The 13,788-nt window shown below is 31.3% G+C and overlaps 1 protein-coding gene across 1 annotated transcript in view; it reads left to right on the forward strand.

The window, feature by feature from the left end:
- The window catches only part of NBEA (neurobeachin), an 817,699-nt gene that overhangs the window by 253,736 nt on the left and 550,175 nt on the right, over positions 1-13,788 (forward strand). Inside the window, exons 25-27 of the mRNA XM_081128332.1 lie at positions 915-1,095; positions 3,791-3,921; positions 7,208-7,315. Coding sequence (XP_080984458.1) covers positions 915-1,095; positions 3,791-3,921; positions 7,208-7,315 — 420 coding nt within the window. The remainder of the gene's footprint in view (positions 1-914; positions 1,096-3,790; positions 3,922-7,207; positions 7,316-13,788) is intronic.

The following is a 13,788-nucleotide window of genomic DNA, read 5'->3' on the forward strand; positions in this document are numbered from 1 at the left end:
CCTAGTTTCAGAAAATTTAAAAGAGTAATAATTTTTATTTATAAAGCATTCCTTACTTTATACTGCTCTTTGAGACATTAAGAAAATGAGGACTAGTCAATGAAGCCTAGTCATAATAAACCAAAATAACAAAAATGTTATGTGATAAACAATGAAAAATAAGAAATGTTGCTATTGTTTATCAAATCCAGTTATACATCTTAAGAAACAGAACACTTTGTAACATTCCCCTTGAAAGCAGGAAATTATATTTTATTATAGACAATATTTTAGTGAAGTGAAGCTTCACCAATCTAGAATTCTACTGATTCTTTTGATTCTTTTTATTACTATTGTTTATATCTGTAGAATAATTAATGATCTTCTGATTATTTTTACCTTAGATTTTTACTGTATATTTGAGATTCATATCTGAAATGGATATGAAATTGTTATACATTCTAATTTGACAGTTGTCTCATTTTGATGCCAAACTAAAGTGCCATATATCTTCCCTATTACTCATCATACATTTACAGGAAAGAAAAATTAACATTTTTTTATAAACAAGAGTGAGGAATTTAGGAAATACAAATTTTATATTATTAACTAATAAAACATAAAACTAACATGTGCTATTATTTCCAAATATCTTTGCAAACTTATCCTCAGTTTGGAATGTAGTTTTTACAGGTAATGACATTTAAATCTAACATTGATTTAAAAAATAAACTTCCTTTATTCATGGATAATTCATAGGTAAACTAAATAAATTTGATAACCAGCTTTTACAATATATCGAATTAGATAATAATTTATAATTTATTTTGTTTACAAAATATATTAAATATACTAAACTACTCTTCACCTATAATATGTATGTACATGTATTATATCTCCAAATTTTAACACATCTTAAATCTTCTTTTTTAAAGACGGAATTGGAAAACATTGAAGTGACACAAGGCATGTCAGCTGAGACAGCAGTAACTTTCCTCAGCCGATTGATGGCTATGGTTGATGTACTTGTATTTGCCAGCTCTCTAAATTTTAGTGAGATTGAAGCTGAAAAAAACATGTCTTCTGGAGGTTTAATGCGACAGTGCCTAAGGCTAGGTAAGTCTGTTAAGAATAAAGGTGTACATTATATAATTACCTACAGACTTGTTTTTTGACATTCTGTGGTACGTAAAGTATTGATGATACAAGTTGATGATTGTGTAATGTAGAGATTATTATAGTAAATCACAGAAAATTATAGTATCTTCACAGTGGAGATAGTATTGATCATCTTAAATGGATTATAATTTGAAATAGAATTAAATGTATTTTGAATTATTTAAAAATTAATAGGACTGTAACATTTTTTATTGAAGTGATTTTAATGTATATTCATTTATTAATTCTTTTCTGGTAATTGAATACAGAGGGCAGTTGCCCTGGGCTCACACACATATCAGAAAATTCAAGACATAGTTTTATACACAAAATGCTGACTGTGCCAGTCTCACTATGTTTCTCAGAGTAAACTGTTAACTCTAATAAACATTACTGTGTCTGTGCAGTTCGTTCCATCTTGTAAAGAAACTTAGCACTAATATAATATTGTACATCAACTATAATTGAAAATTTAAAAAAATATATTTTAAAAACCTGTAGATATTCTGGGAATGAAAAATAAAACAGGATGTGTCCATATGGCTACCTCCAAATATTAAAAAATGGAAAGAAAGAAAGAAAGAAAGAAAGAAAGAAAGAAAGAAAGAAAGAAGGAAGGAAGGAAGGAAGGAAGGAAGGAAGGAAGGAAGGAAGGAAGGAAGGAAGGAAGGAAGAAAGAAAGAAAGAAAGAAAGAAAGAAAGAAAGAAAGAAAGAGAAGAAAGGAGAAAGAGGGAGGGAGGGAGGGGGGAAGGAAGGAAGAAAGGAAGGGAGGGAGGGAGGGAGGGAGGAAGGAAACTTAGCAGTGACAACTCTTAGTAAATTTAGACCAGCTCTAGTCAGGAACCATCTTTACCTCTCTTACCTTTCTTAAAGGGAAATTTATTTATACTATTTAGACTTTATAAAGAACTAGAAAGCTACTGTTTACATACTTGCCTTAGAGCATGTAAGAAAGCAAGACATTAGATAGGGAGGAAATTCCTGATGAGTACTATTTTTACCCATTATTTAAAAAAAAGTATGTAAAAATCTACACATGTATAATTTTAGGGGAGAAGTTGTTTCTGATCTAAGGAAGGCATAAGAACTGCTTTAAGAATGATATGTTAATTAACATGATTGTGATTGTCATTTCACAATGTATATGTCAAGTATTAGGTTGTACATTTTAAATACATACAATTTTATTTGTCAATTATAACTGAATTAAAAAAGTATGATGGAATGAAATCTACTTTTTCGTTTTGTGTTTTTTAAAGACAGACAGGCTGAGAGGAATCATTTCGTGCCTATTGTAATTTTAGAGAGAGACTGAGCACACACGTAGAAATCTCTCTAACAGTGAGAGATGTGAGATAATTTACTGTGGGCCATCATGGATATTGCCACTCATATTTTACAATAGCTGATAGATTGAACATTATGAGAAAGAAAAATATATGTGTATATGTATTTTATTCCTCACTCAGGAGTATTTTTTCCATTGCTTTTTCAGAGAGAGTGGAAGGGAGAGGGAGAGAGAGAGAGAGACATCAATGTGAGAGAGACACATAAATTGGTTGCCTTCCACACTCCCCCGACTAGGGTTGGGGATTGAGCTGCAACTGATGTACATGCCCTTGCCCGGAACTGAACCTGGTACCCATCAGTTGAAGGGCCGAGGCTCTAACAACTGAGCCAAATCAACTAGGGTGAAAGAGAAATAGTTTTAATGCCTCAATATCTTCAAACCAGTATTTATTTGGTTATTTTGAGTTTTTACTTCTGAATATATTTCAAGTCTTAACTGCTGATTTGATTTTTATCCTAATAATTCCTAGTAGATTTATTTTTTAGCCATAGGAATGTTTTATATAAGTGAATAATAATAGTAATAATAAAGCAAACAATTATACATCAATATGACTGTTTAGCATTCTAAGCTCATTACATATGTTAATTCAATTAATCTTTATAAGGATTCTTTAAGGAAGTATGTTTATATTCATTTTATATATGAGGAAACTAAGGCAAAGAAAATTTAAGCAGTTGGCCCAAGATCACCCAGGTCAAAAGTGGTAGACACAGGAATCAAACTCAGGTGGTCTGTTTCCAAAATTGGGTACTGCTTATTGCTATAATTTACTGCTTCTTAAAATAAGTAAATAAATAAAAAGCTTGTTCTTATTGAGTGCTTATTGACAAAGGCCATAGACTTTCCTACCATGATGAAAGGTAAGGTGGAAATTGGGATTTGTGATAGTCGCCAAGGTAGTCAAATTATAGGAAGAAGTCTTATCCAAAAGAATTTATCAAATATGAATATTAATTTTAAAAAATATTCACACATAAAATTTAGAATTTTGAATGATGGAGTGGATAGACTGTGGAAGAGTACATTGGGAGCTTCAGAGACCCTGGTAATATTCTGGTTTTTTAGCTAGTTGGTAGTACTTGGGTATTTTGATTAAATATTCTAACTACACATGTTTTATATGTACTTTTCTTTACTATATTTTATAATTATCAGAAATATTTATTGATCTAGTTGATTTAAGAATAATAATGGGATGGAGGGGTGGGGAAAGAAAGAAAAATAGAACCTAGTAACTTTTTTCAACATGTCAGAGTCAATAATTTGTATTAATAATAAGCTTTTGGTTTTTTAAATAGTTTGTTGTGTTGCTGTGAGAAACTGTTTAGAATGTCGGCAGAGACAAAGAGACAGAGGGAACAAATCTTCCCATGGCAGCAGTAAACCTCAAGAAGCTCCCCAAAGTATGACTGCCACAGCAACTTCAAAGGTAACTCAATATTTTCTATATTAATATAATTTACTTTAAATTTTTTTTAACTTTATGAGAACAAAGCTTCATGGTATTGCTTAATGAAACACCAAGGGTTTGGTAATCACACATCACTAAGCTCCAGTGCTGGCTTTTCCTCTTCATGATGTGGTACTGAGATTATCTAACCACTCTGAGGCTTGAATTTTTGGTTTTTACATGAAGATACTAATAATTTCTACTTCATAGGTTTCTTATAAGGATTATAACATAAATAGATCTGAAAAGTGAATAATGTTCTTTTTAAATGTATATGGTTTTAGTGATAGACATTCCTATAAGATTCAACAAAAATATATTGAATGTCTAAGAAATGAATGAACAGTGTATTTTGGAACATGCTATTATCATTCTAAATTAGCTGTCTTTATCATATGTTTAAGTGACTCTGCAGTTTGTCCCCTTACCCTTGCTTTTACCATTTTAGTCATACTATAGACTTCATTCATTACATCAGAAGAATATTTTTTTCTTTATTTACCAATTTACCAATTTTTACATGGGTTCCCTTTCCTTGAAGTTTGCATTCTTATTTTTCACCCAGCTAAAATCTATTCAACTCTTGGCTGTAACTTAAGGGCTACTCTGAGGAAAATGTTTTGAGATACCCTCACCACCACCCTGGTCTAGGATAGATATATTTTTGATATTTCCATAAAACCCTGTATGTCTCGTATCACTCACTACACTTGTATTTAGATGTTTGATATCGACACATGATTTTTTTACTCAAAAAGTAAAGGCATGAAATCGAAGTTTAATTCATTTAAAAAGTTCTATGGTTTTAAAGTTCTGTAGCTTTTAAATAGAGCAACCACATAGTTAGTACATTTGTATTACAGCATCTTTCTTTTTCACTATATTTAGAGAAACATTCCTAGAATAAACTATGTATTATTTTACTGCTAACAAGTCTCCACATAGCTCTCCATTGCTTACAAAATTAAATATAAATACATTAGCAGTAATGCCTCATGTTATTTGTGTGGGCATAGTAGACTGTAAGTTACCTGACAACGTTCCATATCTTGTACATCTTTGTAATTTCAGAGCTTGTATAGCACTGTGAACACTTTATCAAAAGAGCACAAACTCTAGAATTAAACAGTTTTGAGTTTGTATCCTGGCTCTACCACTTAGTGATTTTGTGACTTAAGACAAATTCCTTAATCTCCTGTGCCTCAGTTTTCCAGTCTTTAAAATGGATCAAATTTTAACTTTAAAGGTGTTTGTATGTCTTCAAGTACTTAATTTATGACAGGAAGTGAACACTCAATTAATACTAATTCCCTTCCTCTTTCTAGCAGTTAACCTTACTCATTGTATGAGCTCAGGAAATGAATAAATATACTAATACTTTTGAGAGCTTTGATCTTAAAGTTGTCTGTACTTAATTCAGGAGGCAATAGGGAGCTTTTCAGGAATGTAAAGCCAACTATTAACCTGATTGTAGAATATGTACAGAAAAGCTCAATTAAAAGGAAACTTGTAGTATTTAAGTTGAGGTAGTCCATGTCTCTAGCAAGAACATTGGTAAAAAAAATGGATAATCAGTGATGAATATAGAAATATTATAGAAATAGTTGACTTAGTAAGATAATTCATTTCAGGACAGAAAAGCAATGGACCTGGTTCGTGAATGTTCCTTTTTTTACTCCCTGTTTTTATGCATTTTTTATGTGCCACTTTAATAAGGAAAACTTAGTTTGGGTGTGGTCCTAACCTGTGTGGGTTTGCATGAGTCACATATTTTCATTGGGTCTCATTTTTTTATACTTTCTAAAAAGGAGCGATGATACAAGCTTTTTTTATAAAAAGTCTTTATAAGGATTAAATTATATTATGGATATAGAAACACTTTGTAAAATGATATATAAATTAAAATGTCATTTTTAATTTATGCTATAAATTATGCACTTTTCATTTATGCTGTCAGTGCATTATTTTCTTTAATTGTCTTGTGATAAATATTATTTCTTCTTATTATATTATTTATCCTATTATTTAGATAATATCTAAATAGGTTTATAGAGGCTAAATATCTCACTGGTAAGTTTTGAAATTGCAATATAAATCAAATAACTATCTACCTTCAAAAGATCATGCTCTTTTTACTACCCTTAGCTGCAATGGAATCAAGCATCTTAATTGTAGAAATGAAATATCATAATTGAAGTCTATAGAGAATGAGAAGGAGGCCTATTTATTTTTAATCGGAGTAACAGCAAGCTATTTTATTTACAGGAATTATATGTTGTTCATCACATATATTATCTAATTTAATTCATGCAATTAAAAAATTATTTGATTTGAGAGGGAGGGAGGGGAAGAGAGAGAGAGAGAGAAAGGAGAGAGAAATATCTATTTATTTTTCTACTCATGTATGCATTCACTGACTGCTTCTTGTATGTGCCCTGACCAGGAATTGAACCCCACAACCTTGGGGAATTGAACCCGCAACCTTGGCAAATCAGGATGATGCTCTAATCAACTAATTCATGCAATTCTTAACATATTGTGTACACACAATTCTTAACATGTTGTGTAAGTGAAAGAGTACTAGATTGAGTTTCAGGGAACTTGACTATTATTAGTTTGCTATGTAACACATTACATAAAATTTGTCAATTTTTGTATCTTCAACTATAAAAATAATTTTGATGGTGATGATCTTTAATGTCTTTCAGCTTTAATATTAAGTCTATGTTTGTATTTTTTTTAAGTTTACCTTGTCTAACTTTTTGTAGCTCATGAAATGGTTATACGTAAAAAATCTCATATAATAATGTAATATAATAATATCTTATTATAAAAAGTATGATAGCTAAATGAAACCCAGTGACTCAAAGAGATTAACTAACTAGAGGTGGGCATTGAGGCTCAGAAATTTTTTTTTTATAAGCCCAAGGTCACACAACAGAGATTAGAGCCCAGATTTTCTAAAGTCCAAAATCAGTCTTTTTTCTGCCACAATCTTACCCACTTTTCTAAATCTATATTGGTAGCTCTGGTAATAAAAAAAAAAAAAAAAAAAAAAAGAGTAACTAGTAAAGGAAATTGACAAGATATAGGAGATCAGAAAGTGTCTTATAATAGAGTATTGTCATCATTAAATGTTATCCATTGATGAGGAGGTAAAGAACATGGGCAATTTAATGCCTAAATTAGAGGTATTAGAAATTACATTACTATATAAGTTTATGTATTATACTATTTTTTTTAAATTCTTTATCTTTTTTTTTAGAATTCATTAGAAAATGTTCCAGGTAATCTTTCTCCAATTAAGGACCCTGATAGACTTCTGCAGGATGTTGATATCAATCGGCTTCGTGCTGTTGTCTTCCGGGATGTGGTAAGTTATGCCCACTTGATTTCCCAGGAAAACTTTCCACTGTCATTTGTGTAAAATAATTTAAATTTTAGAAGAAAGTTGGATATTGAAACTAAAGATCCCAATGTTAGGATTTGTAGGGTTTATAACATACTTCTGTTTATAAAATGGTTGAGCCTTAGCTTTCTCTGAAAGCCTATTTATGTGTTATTTTTTAAATTATGTGAAATTTTGATATAAGTTGTATGTATACTAAGAAATATTATAATTTAAATTGCCTTCAGTCATCTGTTCTTCTCTTTTAGTAATCCCTGCTCCATGTGTAGGTACTGAGTATCAATGTTTCTTGTATTGTGGATAAAAGGGATCAAAAAATTCATTATGGTATTACTGGCAATTACTATTTTTGGGGGAATAATTAATTTGAAAGAAGAATCTGCATTTTAAAAATACATTTATCTATGGGAAATTGAGTTAGAAAGGTAGCTTAATAAAGCTTAAAGAAAAGATAGCTTAAGCAGACAGTTTCATGGAATACTTCAGTTATATCATCACTTAAGATAAGTAAAAATAAGATTGGCCTTTCCACATATTGTGTAGAAACGTATACAGTATTTCAGAGCAGATTCAATATGACAGTACTGCATATTATAGTTGTTATCTATCAGCCACTTTGGGTTCTATTTTTCTTTTTCTTTTTTATTAAACATTTTTTGCAATTACAGTTTACATTCAATATGATTTGTATTAGTTTCAGGTGTATACCATTATTTTAATTATTGATTCATGAAACATAGAAGAAAGTTTATGTTTAAAATTTATACTTAATAATGGGATGGAGTACTTTAGAAAGTGGTTAAAGTATATTTAAGTCATATAGTATATTACTACATGGTAGGAATATACAGTAGAAAAATCATCACTCTAATATATATCAGTTCTTTTAAGTCACTGGGAAAATTATAAATATACCAACACAAAAATAAGCAGTGGACATAAAATATGAGAGGTAAGGTAACAGACATATGATAAAAATTCATTATCACCAGTAGTCAAAAGAATGCAAATTAAAACAAAAGTGAGATATTTTTACTATTAAATAAACATAACATGTAAAACTATTAATACCAAAACTGCAAGGGTACATTGAAATACACTGTGTCATATATATATATATATATATATATATGTATATATGTATATATGTATATATGTACATATGTACATATGTATATATGTATATATGTATATATGTATATATGTACATGTGTATACATGTATATATGATGTATACATACATATGTATATATTCATTCCTACCAGCAGTAGATATCTATCTATCATCTATCTATCTATCTATCTATCTATCTATCTATCTATCTATCTATCTATCTATCATCTATCTATCTATCTATCTATCTATCTATCTATCTATCTATCATCTATCATCATCTATCTATCATCTATCTATCTATCTATCTATCTATCTATCTATCTATCATCATCTATCTATCATCTATCTATCTATCATCTATCTATCTATCTATCATCTATCTATCTATCTATCTATCTATCTATCTATCTATCTATCTATCTATCTATCATCTATCTATATCATCTATCGTTGGTAGGAGTAGAATTTAAATAAATATTTTGAATAGCTTTTAACTAATATGTGTTAAAACTCATATAAATAGCAAAAAAAAGAAACTGGACCACCAACTTACACCATACACAAAAGTAAATTCAAAATGGATAAAAGACTTAAATGTAAGGCATGAAACCATAAAAGTCCTAGAGGAAAACATAGGCAGTAAAATCTCAGACATCTGTCATAGCAATATGTTTGCTGATACATCTCCTAGGGCAAGAAAGTCTAAGGAGAAAATAAACAAATGGGACTGCATCAAAATAAAAAGCTGCATAGCAAAGGAAACCATCAACAAAATGAAAAGGGAGCCTACTGTATGGGAGAACATATTTGCCAATGACACATCAGATAAAGGGTTAATATCCAAAATATATGAGGAACTCATACAACTTAACAAAAGGAAGACAAAGAATCCAATTAAAAAATGGGCAATGGACCTAAATAGACACTTCTCCAAAGAGGACATACAGATGGCTAAGAGGCATATGAAAAAATGCTCAAAGTCACTAATCATCAGAGAGATGCAAATTAAAACCACAATGAGGTATCACTTCATACCTGTCAGAATGGCTACCATCAACAAATCAACAAACTACAAGTGCTAGTGAGGGTGTGGAGAAAAGGGAACCCTAGTACACTGCTGGTGGGAATGCAGACTGGTGCATCCACTATGGAAAGCAGTATGGAGTTTCCTCAAAAGATTAAAAATTGACCTGCCATTTGACCCAGTGATCCCACTTCTGGGCATATATCCTAAGGAACCTCAAACACCAGTTGCAAAGAATTTATGCACCCCTATGTTCATAGCAGTGCAATTCACAATAGCTAAGATTTGGAAACAGCCCAAGTGCCCATCAGTAAATGAGTGGATAAAAAAGCTGTGGCACATTTACACCATGGAATACTATGCGGCTGTGAAGAGGAAGGACCTTTTGGCCTTTGGCACAGCATGGAGGGAACTAGAGAGTATTATGCTAAGTGAAATAAGCCAGTCAGAGAAGGACAAGTACCAGGTGATCTCACTTATATGTGAAATATAATAAACAAAATAAACTGATGAACAGAGTGGATCCAGTAACATAGAAGCTTGGAACAAAGTGAGGGATCTCAGAGGGAAGGCGGGGAGGGGGATGTGAGTGGGGAGAGATTAATCAGAGAACTTGTATGTTTTTAGGCATGGCCCATGGATGTGGACATTGGTGTGGGGAGGGTCTTGGGGTGGGATGGATGTGGGGTGGAGGGGATCAGTGGGATTAAAAGGGGGGCATCTGTAATGGTCTCAACAATAAAGATAAAGAAACATTAAAAAAAAGAAAAAGAGAAGGCAAATAAACTACGTACATAACTGAAAAGAATAAAAAGATGATCTAAAATATGCCAAATTTAATTAGTTCTATACACTTACCAACAACTTCTATAGTCATTGCTATTATGATTACAAAAATTAATAGATAAAAAGTACCTGTTGCCTTGTAAACATAGTTGTAAAAAACACACAAAAAAACCTCTTATAAATATTGATGCCTTGTGATCCAGTTGTTTTCCTCAGAAGCTATTTAACCTCATGTGCTCATCAGAGATTCCTACAGGATTTGGCAACATTGTAAATATCTAACAATAGAGTTTCAGCCCAATAAATCATAGTATATTCATTCAGGGAGAAACTGTGCAGCCACTAGAATTATATTTTTGAGGGAAATTTAGTGACGTGGTAAAACACTCATAATATATTTTAAGAGAAAGCAGCAGTATACAAAAGTACTTATATTACACAAATATTACATTTGTATGCTGAGTATATGTATATGTCTTTATTAAAAAAAAAAGACTAGAAAAAAATACCAAAATACTACCAATGATTATCTCTAGGTAAGCAGTTCTTATTTTGTGCTTAATTTTTTATACTTTTTTGTATTTTCAAATTTTTTATGATAAACACATATTGCTTTGTAATTAATAAATGATAAAGGAATTTTAAAAATAGGAGATAAAACACATAATACTGTAAAAGCTATCATATGAGAATTTTACCACAATCTGATTTGTAATCTAGACTTGGGGGGGAAAACCACTTACTAATAATTTGACCATTTAGAAATGGAAATTATTCATCTTGAAAGAAATACTTTGTGGAGAGAATTTAAAAATGAAGAGTGATTAAAACATGGAGCATATCTTTATCTCCAAGAGGTACAGTCAGACCTAACAGGTGTGACATTGTGTTTAAATAGTAAATTCTGCATTAGGTTCTTATGGTAGATTATGATAAATTTGGTAGATTATGATAATTTTTCTAATTATAGATTTTTGTTTTGTTTTGTTTTTGCTCAATTACACAGATTATAATAGTCAACTAGAGAAAAATCAGACAAGAAATAATCCAGCGAGTCATTCTGTTTGCTTACTACCTCACCCCCACCCCCAAAAAAGATTTCTCAGGCACAAAGGTGAAACTGCCTTAACTTGAAAATTTTAAAGTTTGTTTCTTGTAAGAGCTGACCTAAGAGAAAGTCCGTGAAATCCAGACATTTTACTTTCTTTTGAAAGAATTATATATTCACACAATCCTCTCTTCAGTAAGGGAGTGATGGAAGAGTTTGGGGAAAATTGTAAAACTGGAACTTTTCCATACAAATTTGAGAATAGTTTGTCAATTACTACAAAAAGTCCAGCTGTGACTTTGACTGGAATTGAGTTAAACCCCTTGTTTCCTTTGGGGAGAATGAGACATCCTAACAGCATCGAGTCTTCCCTTCCAGAACATAGTATGTCTCTCCAATCACATCCTGCAAATCATAAATGTTTAATAAATATGTTGGATAACTAAGCAGGGGTGCTTAGCTTTCTTCCTGAAGGAAAGGAATTAAGTGTTTCTAGGTGTATTTTACAAGCAAATAACTTGTGCTCATTGAATTTATAGTGTGTATCAGACACTTTATATTATCCTAAGCTTATAGTTAAGGGTTAAGAGCTAGTTAAGCCTCAGAAAGATTAAGATCACATAGCTAGTATGAGGTACAGTTAGAATCCCAAGGTAGATCTTTCCAAAATGTTCTCTTTTTTCATCACCGTATTTCATAGATTCTAAGACACTTTTTTCCTCACTTAAAATAATCCGTGAAATTTTAAAAAGTTTTACAAATGATACATTTTGTTTTATTATTTATTTATTTTTATTAAATTTTTAAATTGAGATATAATTGACATAACAGGTGTGCAATGTAATGGTTCAATTTTTATATATACAGTATTCTGAAATGGTTACCATAATAAGTCTGGTTAACATTGGTTACCATACATAGGTACAAAATTTTTTTCTTATAAGGAGAACTTTTAAGAGCTAATCCCTTAGCAACTTTCCAGTATACAATACAGTATTATTAACTATAGTCACCATGATGTACATTACATCCCCACGATCTATTTATTTCATAATTAGAAGTTTATAGCTTTTGATTCCCTTCACCCATTTTGCTGTCACCCTCCTTCCCTCTTACCTTTGCCACCTCTGGCAACTAGCAATCTGTATCTATGAGTTTAGTTTCGTTTGTTTTGTTTAAGATTTCACATATAACTGAGTCCATTGGTATTTACCTTTTTCTGTCTGGCTTATTTCACTTAGCATAAGTAGATTCAATGACATGGAAACATAGATCAGACTGACGAATGTCAGAGGGATGGAGGAGGGTGGATGAGTGGAGGGGGAAAGTGTAACCAAAGAATTTATATGCATATATGCACAACCCAAGGACACAGACAATGGTGGGGAGAAGGACTGGGGAGGGGGATGGGATGGGGTGGAATCAGTCATTAGGGAGAAAAAGGGACATTTGTAATATTTTAAACAACAACAACAAAAAAGCTTAGTCTGGCTTCACCCATTATTTCAAATCAGTTAAACCTGAAAAGGAGTGAACATTAACTGAGTTATCAGCTGTTAAAGTGTGTATACATTTTTGAGGACACCCTATATATAAAGAGAGAGAAACAGAGAGAGCAGTGTCTGTAGGTATTGATATGGAAGAATGTCAATATACATGGTGCAATGCAGAAAATAAATAAGAAATTAAAAAAATATATATGGATTTAAAAACAAACAACAACAAAACCACAAAACCACAGCAAGATGTCACCTTGTACCTGTTCCCATGGTTATTATAAAAAAGAGGAAATAACAACTGTTGACAAGGATGTGGAGTAAAGGTAACCCTTGTGCTCTGTTGGAAATATAAATGGTACAGCCATTATGAAAAACCTTAAGGTTCCTCAAAAAATTAAAAATGAACTACCATATAATCAGCAATTTCCACTTCTGGATATATATCAGGAGAAAATGAAAACACTAACTCAAAAATATCCATGCACCCCCATGTTCACTGCAGCATTACTTACCATAGCCAAGACATGGAAACAACCTGAGCGTCCATCAACAGATGAATGGATAAAGAAGATGTGGCATATAAACATACATACAATGGTCTTTACGTCAGCCATAAGAAGGAAATCCTGTCATTTGTGACAACGTGGATGGACCTTGAGGGCAAATGATACATTTTAGAGTTAATTGTAGATATTATGCTAAAAATTCTACTTGACCTTTGAATTTTTTATAAATCAATAGTCATTTTTACTAGCCTTAATTTCAAAAACAAGTTATATAAATTAGGTTTGTAAAGAAAAATATATGTACATTTTATGTGTAATATGTATATATATGGATATAGATCAGATAACTAGGTGATAGAATATAACCTTGGGCGTGGAGAACCGTTTCCTTTTCTTCCACAGTGTTTGTCAGCTGTTTTATTTTTTAAATATATACTTTTCTTAGTAAGACCGCTCT

The sequence above is a fragment of the Miniopterus schreibersii genome (assembly GCF_964146895.1).
Source record: "Miniopterus schreibersii genome assembly, chromosome: 2".
Taxonomy (NCBI): domain Eukaryota; kingdom Metazoa; phylum Chordata; class Mammalia; order Chiroptera; family Miniopteridae; genus Miniopterus; species Miniopterus schreibersii.